This window comes from Necator americanus, chromosome II (genome assembly GCF_031761385.1).
Source record: "Necator americanus strain Aroian chromosome II, whole genome shotgun sequence".
Lineage (NCBI taxonomy): Eukaryota > Metazoa > Nematoda > Chromadorea > Rhabditida > Ancylostomatidae > Necator > Necator americanus.
The window spans coordinates 19,787,054-19,798,288 of NC_087372.1; the positions used below are offsets into that span (position 1 = coordinate 19,787,054).

General features: G+C 46.4%; 4 protein-coding genes across 5 annotated transcripts; all 4 read right to left on the reverse strand.

The window, feature by feature from the left end:
- Positions 1 to 3,125: 3,125 nt before the first annotated feature.
- On the reverse strand, positions 3,126 to 3,584 carry RB195_018562 (uncharacterized protein; the record flags this gene model as incomplete). Its single annotated transcript, XM_064186048.1, has 1 exon — positions 3,126 to 3,584. One exon carries the CDS (start codon positions 3,582 to 3,584, stop codon positions 3,126 to 3,128), a length of 459 nt encoding a protein of 152 aa, XP_064041929.1.
- A 134-nt stretch (positions 3,585 to 3,718) lies between these two features.
- Positions 3,719 to 4,051, reverse strand: RB195_018563 (uncharacterized protein; the record flags this gene model as incomplete). Of its 2 annotated transcripts, none has more annotated exons than XM_064186049.1 (1): positions 3,719 to 4,051. In XM_064186049.1, one exon carries the CDS (start codon positions 4,049 to 4,051, stop codon positions 3,719 to 3,721), a length of 333 nt encoding a protein of 110 aa, XP_064041930.1. The 2 variants fall into 2 exon arrangements, with proteins under 2 accessions (XP_064041930.1, XP_064041931.1); XM_064186050.1 differs by having other exon boundaries at positions 3,719 to 4,036.
- A 51-nt stretch (positions 4,052 to 4,102) lies between these two features.
- Positions 4,103 to 5,050, reverse strand: RB195_018564 (uncharacterized protein; the record flags this gene model as incomplete). The annotated part of the gene is made up of 1 exon (XM_064186051.1): positions 4,103 to 5,050. One exon carries the CDS (start codon positions 5,048 to 5,050, stop codon positions 4,103 to 4,105), a length of 948 nt encoding a protein of 315 aa, XP_064041932.1.
- Positions 5,051 to 5,170: 120 nt separating this feature from the next.
- Positions 5,171 to 5,890, reverse strand: RB195_018565 (uncharacterized protein; the record flags this gene model as incomplete). Its single annotated transcript, XM_013442731.2, has 1 exon — positions 5,171 to 5,890. The coding sequence occupies one exon, from the start codon at positions 5,888 to 5,890 to the stop codon at positions 5,171 to 5,173; it is 720 nt and encodes a 239-aa protein (XP_013298185.2).
- Between the last annotated feature and the right edge of the window lie 5,345 nt (positions 5,891 to 11,235).

Here is an 11,235-nt window from a genome sequence, read left to right on the forward strand (position 1 = left end):
CTAACAAAAATGCATGAATTTGCTTGCATTCTGTCCAGAACGTACGGGAACATTAAGTTTAATACCTTATTCTGTCAGTAACTCTTATTATTTGTTAGTACTCGTGATAATGACACTGCCAGAAGGAATCTCACCATCATGAAGAGACAGTTTTAGAAAACATCAAAAACTAGAATGTCGTAGAATACAATTTTTTACTAAGCGTTAGTATGAGGAAGTTTTCATTAAGACAGTTCTCCTTAGGGTCAAATGTAACGTTACATTTCTTTCACTTCTATTAGATCTCTTCCTATCTATTTGATGTTGCACGAAGTGTCGATTTTTATCTCCCTTTTTAATGATTTTGCAAGTGGAAGTGCTTAATTGAGGGATACTTCGGCTTTTTTTTTCCTCGTATAATTTCTGGTCGTCTTCGTAAATTACCAGTTCTCTCATCCTCTTCAAAAGATGAACCAAGTTGGAAGCAGAGGCATTCACTTTCAGTAAAGCAGTTCTTCAAAACGTGAATGTAGTGAATGAACCACTAATCTCATCAGCTTTCTTATAAGGAATGCCACTTGTCAACTGACCTAACAGGGGAAAGTCTGTTCTGGACGATGTTGGAATGTTGTTACATTGCCTCTTACCTCAGGGTTCACAGCACATTGAGAATAGTGAAATGTCCAAGTTCTTCCATCTGTGCTTGTCAATAAAAATACGTTGCACTCTTTGTCTTCAAATATTTTCTTCAACTGTGGTTGAAAGAATAAAAGCAACCAATGCACCCACCGAGCAGAAGCTGGTTTTTTGGTTGGCTTACCTGCGTTGTCGAGTACACTCATGCTGTCAGGTGGTATCAAGTGAAAGCCTTTGTATTACTTGACCTAATCGGCGGGCCGATGTCATTGCCTGACGCGATTACCATCGCCGAGTTGTGCCATCCTTGAACATAGCTCTGCCCAACGTTCTCCATCTTTTGCGAGGGATTTCACAGAATCAATCCATTCGTCGCTATTCCATATCCTGCGAAACTTCACGTTTCCTTTTTGAGTGCCTATCAGTGTCGAGTGTCCTCAAGTCTTCTTTCACCACCCCAGAACCTCCGCTTTCGGCCAGGTCGCCTCTTCCAGCTCGAACCCGACAAGCTCCTCAGATCTGGTTGAACAAGATCTGCTAGTCTCCTTATAGGCACCACCCCACGAATCTGAGGTGGTACGGATCCCAAGTGGAGTATTCGTATACGGGATCGTAGATAAAGGAGAGGGGGTTGGTTCCGTCCATTTCTTCCCTATTGCCGTAAAAAACGGTCCTGAAGATACCGCCTCGGGCGTTCCGGCGCGCCAGCCTTGTACGCTCCATTTTCTACAAGGAGTTCGATTGAAGCGCGCCAGCCTTGTGCACGCGCCGCATCTTCCGGGCCGTTTTTTTTACGGCGATTGGGAAGAAATGGACGGAATCGCCCCCTCTTCATAATCTACGATACGAATACTCCACCTGAAATCCGTACCACCTCAGATTCGAGGGGTGATGCCTTTAATATACGACCAAAGAAGCGAAGACGATTATCTGGGACCACTCTCGAAGGTTGTCTCAGATGTTGATGCTATCCACGTGTCATCCACCGTTGCCACCACATCGACTTCGTAAAGTTCTTCATTGTGACATACCCAAGGCAAAATGTAGCCAACCAGCCGTCTAAGCAGTGCAATAAATCATCTCCATCAGCGTAGACTATGCTCCGCACGTCTGCGATCCGTACATCCTGGTGGGGCGAATTGCGAATAGGTAGACTTGCACCTTGACTTCGTTGGTGATGGAGGTCGACAACAGGCATTTCGTTAAGGAGTTGAATGCGGAAGTGGCTTTAGGGCATCTTTGCTGAATATCTTTCTTCTAGCTGGCGTTGTTCTTCAACATACAGTCCAGATAACACAACTCGTCGACGAGTTCGATTGATTGTCCGCCCACGCTGATTCCCGAACCCGAGGTCTCGGAGATCATCTGCTTGCACTTATCAGGGTGTAGACGTAGTCAGTAGGATGAAAATAGCTTCCACACAAGATCGACAGCATGTAGAAGTTTCGTGCTGCACTCTGCGATTATAACAACATTATAGGCGTACTCGAGATCAGTAGAGAAGGAGCCCTCCGACGGTGCCGAGACGATGTTGTTGGCAGGACACTGATCGACTGTTCTTTTCTCTCGCCCTCGGCTACAGAAAAGTGCTGGCTTGATGGATCCCTCACACCTTGACGGATGGCACCTGGTTTACATTGGTATCCACCTGCCAACCTCTCCTTCTTCGCCCAGGAGTTTCTCGAAGATCTTATTACTTGAGATGAGAGTTGGGTTCTCTATGACTCTAACGCGCACCGTGCCGTGTGGCTCGAGGACAACACCCGCCGACGCAAGCCAGATCGCACCATCCACCCCAAGAAGTGTCTCTTTTGGTGCTTTTGGGATTCGAGGGGAATGCTGTTCTATGAGCTGCTCCCACGAGACCACGCCGTCGGCGGTTCCATATACGCTAGTCAGCTCAAAAAGCTCGCATCGGCCGTTTGACAGAAATAGCCGAAGCGAGCTTCGGTGCACTTCCACGATAACGCTTGGCTCCATGTAGCTAAGGAGACTCGTGAAAAACTGGAGAAGCTAGGCTGGGATACAGTGCCCCGCTATTCTCCCGACCTTGCCCCTCAGACTACCACTTATTCTGGCCCCTCAAAACTTTCCTAGCTAAGAAGATCTTCACCAAGTTTGAAAAAGTCGAACGGGCGGTCAGCGACTTCTTCGACTCCCAGTCTCCTCAGTTTTGGGAGAAAATGATCGCTGACTTGTCCATCAGGAGGGACACGTGTAATTAATAATGGTGATTATATTATGGACTAATTTCTATTGTATGCTGAGTATAGAAAAATAAGGCAGAAAAAATGACAAATGGTGGCAGGACTTTCTGTCCAGTCTGATACATCCAGCTGGTTTTTGAACTACAGTAGTTGTTCTTCTTTTCGTGTTGTTTATTAGGCGTACAAATTTTCCTGAAACGCCGCTGGCGCGAAACGCGTTGATATGGCTAGAAGAAGGTGAGGAGAGTCGAGCGCGGCTTCGAAGTCCAGAAAAACCAACTGTAGAAGTGTTGAATACTGCTGCTACACTTCAATCACTCTCCTCACAATAAACCTGATCATCTCACTATCAACACCTGACAAATCGTAAATCGACCAGGGCGAAAGCCGGCTTGTCCTCACATGAATTTTCAAACTCCTTCGCTTTTGACGTCCATTCAAAACTGGGCGGTGGTCGGAATCGAATGCGACGTCCCAGACAGCTCTATATTTTCGGATTTCTGACAAAGGGATGTTCTTCGTCAGAACGTAATCGAGCTGAAGCTTAAGAGTTGGCATATTCCGCTTTGCTGCTCTTCTGGCGTCAGAGGAGTTGTCTCTTACCACGTAAGCTGATGGCGTCAATGATTTCTCTGGAAAGTGGATACAACGTTGAGGTTCGTCTGCTCCCCAAGGGCTGTCAGACGATTTCCGTTGTTTGCTCCGTGGAGTATAACCACTTTCCAAGCACATCGAATTGTTGTTCAAGTACCATCTTTGCATTCACATCAATTCCAGCAATTACCTCCTTCTGGCTTGGTATCTTGGATATCAAAGTACTGAATTTTTCATAAAATACAACCTTGTTGTACTACTCAGTGGTTTCCGTAGCTGCATGAGCACTTACGATCCACATTTCAAAGTCCTCTGCGATCCTGCAGTCGTACAAAAGCGCATCTTGGCGACGCTGATCCAAACTCGTCCACCGAGTCATTGTAGTCGTTCCTCACAGATGTCTCACAGCCTCGTACTTTCCTTTCATCAGCATCGTCGCGGTGGATGGTATAATTGTCGATATTGATGATGGAGCGATCTCTGATGCGTGTTTCTTGCAATGCAGTAAACGGTGCATGAAGATACAGCAGGAGTCTGGACAGTGCGGCTTTTTGGAGTTCACTTGACAGTGACCGGCGGTTCATTGTTACGAGACGGATGTTTCTTGCCAAAGATTCCATGTTTCCTTCAGGCATTCGACCTCTTAGAGTGTGGGCTCTGGCATGGTGCTGCACGACAGCATCTTTTTACAATGTATGGGAAGCCTTTGCCTTGTAACAGTGCAAGTCTGAGTCGAAGGCCTTCTTCAAGTCGATGAAGGTGAGACAGAGCGGCATCTTGTACTCTCGTGATACCTCGATGAGTTTCGAAACAGTGTGAATGTGGTCAATCGCGCTGAATCCTTTTCGAAACCCTGCTTGCTCGCATGGCTGGCCTTCATCCAAGACTTTGTCAATCCTATTAAAGATTACTCTTGTAAAGAGCTTGTAGATGACGGACAGTAGGCAGATTGGACGATAGTTGTCATGTGGATCTCCCTTTTTATACAACAACACGGTCTTGTTGATCTTCCACTGTTTAGGAACCTTGCATTCCGACAAGTAACGTGTAAAGAGCTTCGCCAGGGTGTTAATGAGTACTGGCGGAAGGTTCTTCAGGTGTTCTGGCCTTATTCTGTCGGGACCGGGTGCCGTACGATTTCTTACCGACATGATAGCACGTCGTATTTCGGACGGGAGAACCTCCGGAATGACTAGTCCATCTTTCCTCAGGTGGTGAGGAGGCAAATGGACATGGCTGTCGAAGAGATCAGAGTAGAAGTCGTAGATGATTTTCTCCATCCCCCTTCTCGATGCAATGGCTGTTCCCTTTGGGCTCCGGAGAGCAGTCATCATCGTCTTGCGACTGGCGAAGTCTCGACGGGCATAGCGGACGCTTTTCTCCGCCTCTGCAGCTTCTGCGAGCACTTCTGCTCTTCTCTTTTTAAGGCCTTCCTTTATCACCTCTCTGCAAAACCTTGCGAGCTCGGACTTGAGTTCTCGGTTCCCTGCCGCTCGTGCTGCTCCATGCTGGCGTGTCAGCTCAAGAGTTTCAAGAGACAGACGTCTCTTGGTGATCTTAAAACTCTCAGCCTTCTTCGCGCAGTCGTGAAGGTGTTCAACAAGCCGGTCATATTCCTCGTCGATGTTGTCCATTGCGGAATCTTCCCAAAAGCCGGCTAGCGTAGCGAAGAGATCCCAGTTGATGGTAGTCCTGGGATTTCTCTCTCTGTACTTAACGGCTTTCTCTGCTCTCCTTGTGAAGGAAAATTTTCCTCAGAGGAGGCGATGGTCCGATCCCGTATAGAACTTTGGTACAACACCGACGTCCGTCAGGCAGAACCTTTTATTGATGATGATGTGGTCTATTTCATTACGGTACCCTCCACCGGGTGACTCCCACGACCAGCGTAGAGAGGAGGGCTTCTGGAATTGCGAGTTCCCGTGGATGGTCTTAGTCGTCATGATGAACTCGGAGAGCCTCTCCTCCTGGTCATTCCATTGTAGGCCGTGGGTCACAATGTGAAGTTCCTCCGGCGTTCTTCTTGGGCCAACCTCGGCGTTGAAATCGCCAATTATGACCTTGTAGAAGGCATGGTCTTCTCGGTAGAACTTCTCCAGGTCCATATAGAAAGCTTCGGCTTCTTCTTCTTTGTAGCTTGATGTTGGAGCGTAGGCGACGAAGATAGTCAAAGCTGGTGTTGGGCCACATCTTCTCATCCGCAGACGTCCGATTCGGGTCGTAAGCTGTTTAAAAGAGTCGATGTTCTTTGCCATACTCGTGTTGACGAGGACGCCAACTCCTCCAACACCTATACTGTCGCATGTTTCTATGAACAGTTCTTCTCCAGTCTCATATACGGTGTTGAGAGGGTGACGTCGTCTCGTCTCGGTCAGTCCGATGACGTCGTACTTGATCTTCTTGGCTTGCATCATCAGATCTTCGATGGCCGCTTCCGATGCAAGCGTACGTGCGTTATAAGTACAGATCGCCATCTTAGTTCTTTTCCGTTTTGGTAACCTACATGACTCCTGCAACCCCGTCCTACCTGGCGCTACCGTACCAGGCATTCCTCCGGAACCAGGAGACTCTTTTCTATAACTGTTTTGCGTAAAATTTTAAAACTCATGGGCAGGTTGCAAGCCTCCAGTCCCATGAGTTTCTGGGAGAACTTCCGTTCTCCCGGAGTGGACATGTGGAGCTTTTTTGGTGGAGGCGACTCCAAACCGCCTCCCTTGCACTTCCCAGTCACATGATTGCAGGCTTTTGGCCCGACCGACGTGCGGGATACAAGGATGTCGTGAGTCAGTCCTGGCTCAACAGAAACAGGGAGTCCATCCCCTGAATCCACCTGCGTCTCTGAGCAAGCACAAGGTCGTTTTTGGTCCGTGATTAGCCCCCTATCCGCCACCCGGGGACGCGCCACATAGCCTCGCGACTAACCGGCTGTGATCCCTCTAGTGAGGGAGATCTGTGGTGATTTTACGATGGTCATGGAAATTCGAATAATCAACCAAACAACCTTGGATGTATTAGTACAGGATGGCACAGGGAAACGCGAAATTTTGAATGTAGTAGTGGCAACTCTGAGGAGCTGCTAGATAGCTGGGAGTGGCACTCTTTAGTCCAATCACCTGACATTTTTGTAATTTGCACTTTATCCTAAAAATCTCTGACATATTTCCCATCCAGAAATCGATAACATATGGTGCAACATTTAAAGGCAGCGTGCCACAAATCTGAAACGCCCTAAAAGCCAGAGATGATGTTGTAGATTGCGGGATCCGGGGTGGTTCCGCTCATCTCTGCCTAATCGTCGTAAAAAAAAAAGGAGCAGAAATCATCTTAGTTCCTACGAAGCACGTTAGAACGCTTCTCTGAGTGCACTTTCCGATCCCCATCAGCAGCATATTCATTGGTTGCTCATTGTTTACTTGAATAAGCTGGTGAGAAGACATCAGTGGCCTTCGACCGCTCACACTCATATGCGGCACGTGTACAAAGGTGCGTTGCAACTGAAATCGTCGTGAACAACGGTGTTTTCCTCAACTTTTTTTTTTACTACGATTAGCGAGAGAATCCCGGATAAACAACCCCATCTCGAGCTTTTCTCACGGATTCTATCTACACGCTAGATTCGTGCTCTGCTACCTTTAAGACTGGTTATACCATAACCATATAATGAATACGTAAGGATGACGTGTTTCCTCAGAACGATACATCTCAATGAAGATGCGGACAGCGGCGTTAAGCCGTAACATCAGTTCGCTGTACAAACCAAGTAAGTCAGGTCTTAGTTTACACATCTTCAAGAAACTATGGTACTATAACTATGTTTTGCATATTCATTCCCTTCTTCACATCCACTTCTGTGCAGTTCGTAAAAATTTTTAAATTATTTTTAAACCTACAGCAGCCACATTTTCCTTCTAGCAAAAATAAATGCAAACAATGACACACCAACAGCTGTGGAGCCTTCTGGTCCACTTCTACCTAAAGATAAATGTTGTCGGCCAAAATCCTTTTGTTTAACACTGAAAATACCGACACTGTCAAAGTTGTGTTCACCTGTCCATCTTTGTATGAGGAATCCGCACAAGAGCAAGAGTCCTCGAGTAAACAACAAGAACAAGCAAAACCTACATTCCTGAGCTTTCTTGCAAACGTCTCCTCAATACAACACAATTATTCTGTGCTGAATGTATTCATATCAATCAAACGTAGCTTTTTATTCATTGTACTGCTAAAGTAATGGAAACGATGGGATGTAACAGCGGTACGTGCGCGTAATGCTTTGTCGGAAGCAGTCCTCTAACGACAGACATTCTGGCCGCTTTTACTCTGCCACCCGGCTGGCGTGAATCAACCTTCCGTTTTTCCTTCTAATTATATCGTATTGTATATTTAATAAACATTGGAGCAAGATCTTTGTGCTCCCATATAACCAGAGATATAAGATGCCGTTCCTATATCTTGACGCATTTTAGGTGAAACTTATTAAAGGTATCACCCCACTAATCTGATGTGGTACGGGTTTCAGCCGGGTAATGCCTACATGGGGTCGTAAAATGTGGGGAAGAGGGTGATTCCGTTCATCTCTCCTCGTATCAGTGTGAACGGACGACCCCTGAACGCTGTTCCGTCCGAGTGGGTTTTCGACGAGTCGCAAGCCAGGCGGGCGGGGCGCAATGGTTGCGCATTGCAGCAGAAGCCGTCGTAGGAAACAGCGTTCCGGTTACACTGATATAGGGAATCACCCTCTTTTCCACAATCTACGACCGCATAGACATTACCCGTCTGAAACCCGTACCACCTCAGACCAGCGGGATAATGGCTTTAAATGGACCACGTACAAGAATACATGAGTGGTCATCACAGCAGACTCTCGCTTTTCACAGTCCGGCGACGAACGCATCATTTAGTATTGAATACAGGCGCGAGCTGCCTGCTTCGCCAACCTCTCGTGCTGGTAACACCGTTTTTAAAACACAGATACTAGTATTAGAAAGCAAAAATGTCCAAGGTCTTGTCTTAAATATCAAGTGAAAAAAGAGAAGAAGTCTATAGATTATCTCAGAATTCTAGAAATTAGTTCAGAAAGAACGAAAGATTCTCGACATATGGAAAAATTGTGATAATTGTTTATAAAGTCATGAACATTGGCTGTCATGTTCTCATCTTCTACGCAACAAAAACAGGTCAATATCAACTATGCCCGTAATGGCCTGAAGGCACGACAAATAGGTATTCGCAGTCAAATATCCTTGCAGTTCTCGCCGCATTCCGCAAAGACTAAGTATAGTTGCGTCAAAAAGACATGAAGCACGGCCAATTGCGTTAGCAGCTGCGTTCGAAGAGGAGTGGTAAAAATCGTGTGAGGATCCTCGCTACCGCCACCCATCTTTGCAGTTCGCCATGGTCCCACTTCGATTTCAACCGCTATCTCAACCGCACCGCTTCGAGCGCAGTTGTCCGTGCTTCACCTCGTTTTGACCCCGCTATAGTATGCTTGCCGCAAACGCGCAAAAAAAAGAAATCGATCATTGTTGGAAGATATCGTCTACGAATATAGTACACGGGATAGTAGATTATGGAGAGGGGTGTGATTCCGTCCATTTCTTCCTAATTGCCGTAAAAAAAAACGGCCCGGAAGATGCGCGCGTGCAGCGCCCTCTAATCGAACTCCTTGCGGAAAATAGTGCGCCGGAACGCTCGAAGCCGTTTTCTACGGCAATTAGGAAAAAATGGACCGAATCACCTTTCTCTCAATAATCTACGATCCCGTGTACTAATACTCCAACGGAAATCCGTACCACTCCAGATCCGTGGGGTGATGCCTTTAAGCGAGATGCAGTTAATGAGTTTCAATGATTGACACTCGCCGAAATAAACAGCGCACTCATTGAATAAAGTCATCTTGAATCACTGAATATAGGTTAGGGGTTGGGAAAAAACCCATTGGAGCATATATTCACATCTGTCAATGGTCGTGTTGTTACTGCACGACAACTGAAAACCGTTTCATTCTTATAAATGTGGTTACACAGAAAGCGCAATGATTCTGTTTAGAGAGAAGCTAAACTGCATCTTTGAACGTGCTAAGTGATGTAGGGATGTGTAGCACACTTAAAGGCATCACCCCACGAATCTGAGGTGGTGCCGATTTCAGGTGGAGTATTCGTATACAGGATGGGAGACTACGGAGAGGGGGGTGATTCCGTCCATTTCTTCCTAATTGCCGTAAAAAATGGCCCGGAAGATACGGCTTCATTCGTTTTGGCGCACCATTTTGTACAAGAGGTTCGATTGGAGCGCGCCAGTCTTGTGCGGCGCCGCATCTTCCGGGCCGTTTTTTACGGCAGTTAGCAAGAAATGGACAGAATCACCTCCCTCTCCGTAGTCTCCCATCTCGTATACGAATACTCCACCTGCAATCTGCACCACCTCAGATTCGTGGGGTGATGCCTTTAAATCCGTTAGGCATGGCATATTTGCACAATTTGGATGACGCATAGAGTTATTTGTGTTGGGTTGCTTTGGTATAGATTGAGACGATGGTATCTCAGACAATACACGGCCAATGGTTTCTTCACAACACGTTTACTTATTTTTTGATTCCATCCATAACATCAGCAAAATGTTCGTGTACTGCTTCCTCCCGAACAACATCCGAAAGCCACCGTAAACTCCGCAGTTCTCCGTGAAAAGTAGTTTGGGGCCACCCAAGATGTGGTCGTAAAGGCTATGTGAAAAGGTTTCTTGAGGTCTGAGTAAGTCAACAGGATTGGTTTACTAAGTAGTTACATTGAGCCACTCGTCAAATTCTTCCTAGAACTTTGATGGAAGCTCCAGCCACATAGTAATCAGAGAGAAATCACAAAGAGTCAGCATGTTAGCAGCAACTGTCTTTATCGTTATGCAATTGAATGGCGGATTCCTGTTGATTGGGCCCTATAAACAGTGATTTTCGAAAATAATTGGCGATCAGCCTCCTCCATAGGAGGCCAAAACGAATTCTGAGCATCCATCTAGCTGTTATGGTTCCAGACAGAAGGTTAGGAAGCCATTACAATTAATTTTGATAACAATTGATAATTGGTCAATTAAGGCGACTATGCTGATTAACGTAATTAATGAATCAATCAACCCTGTTAATTTGCTCAAACAGTAGGCCATTACGACGAATTTTCAACCTCACGAAATCTGCCTGGATAGCCATTGCGAACACTTTTTGGACGCCCCTCCCCACCCCCCACCTTTTCCCCATAATCTTCCATGTTAGCTGAAATTTTGTGTTTATTTGAAGTTTATCAACTTATCTAGGTTGTATAAAGTGCACGTAATTTCGCTTGATGCTAAGTTCTTGGTAATCCGCAGCAGATACGAAGAGCACTGGAACCGAATCTCGACACACTATGCACTGTAAATGCAACTCCGAAATCTTACCTAGACTGTTTTGAGTTTGTGGATTTGTTTATAGACAGGGCACCGTGTAGTCGGGTTAAAACGACATGAATCACGAGCGTAGTTGCGGAGCATTTGCGCGAAAGCATTTGAAACGGCGCGGTGGAGGGAGCAGTTGGAACCGAGTTGGGCACGTCGGAAACTGCAGCGATGGACGGTGCCAGCAAGGGTTCCACCACGCTCCTAGCCGCTACGCTCCATCGAAGCGCCTCGAGAGGAGCCGCATACGCAATTGCACTATGCTTCATGTCGTTTTGACCTACTATACACAAGCTAGGCTTCTACACATCATTGCCTAACACTTTCTCACTTATGAGGATTTTTAGAGCCAACATATCATAGCTAAGCCCTCTGTAGCATGGAACCAATACTGCAA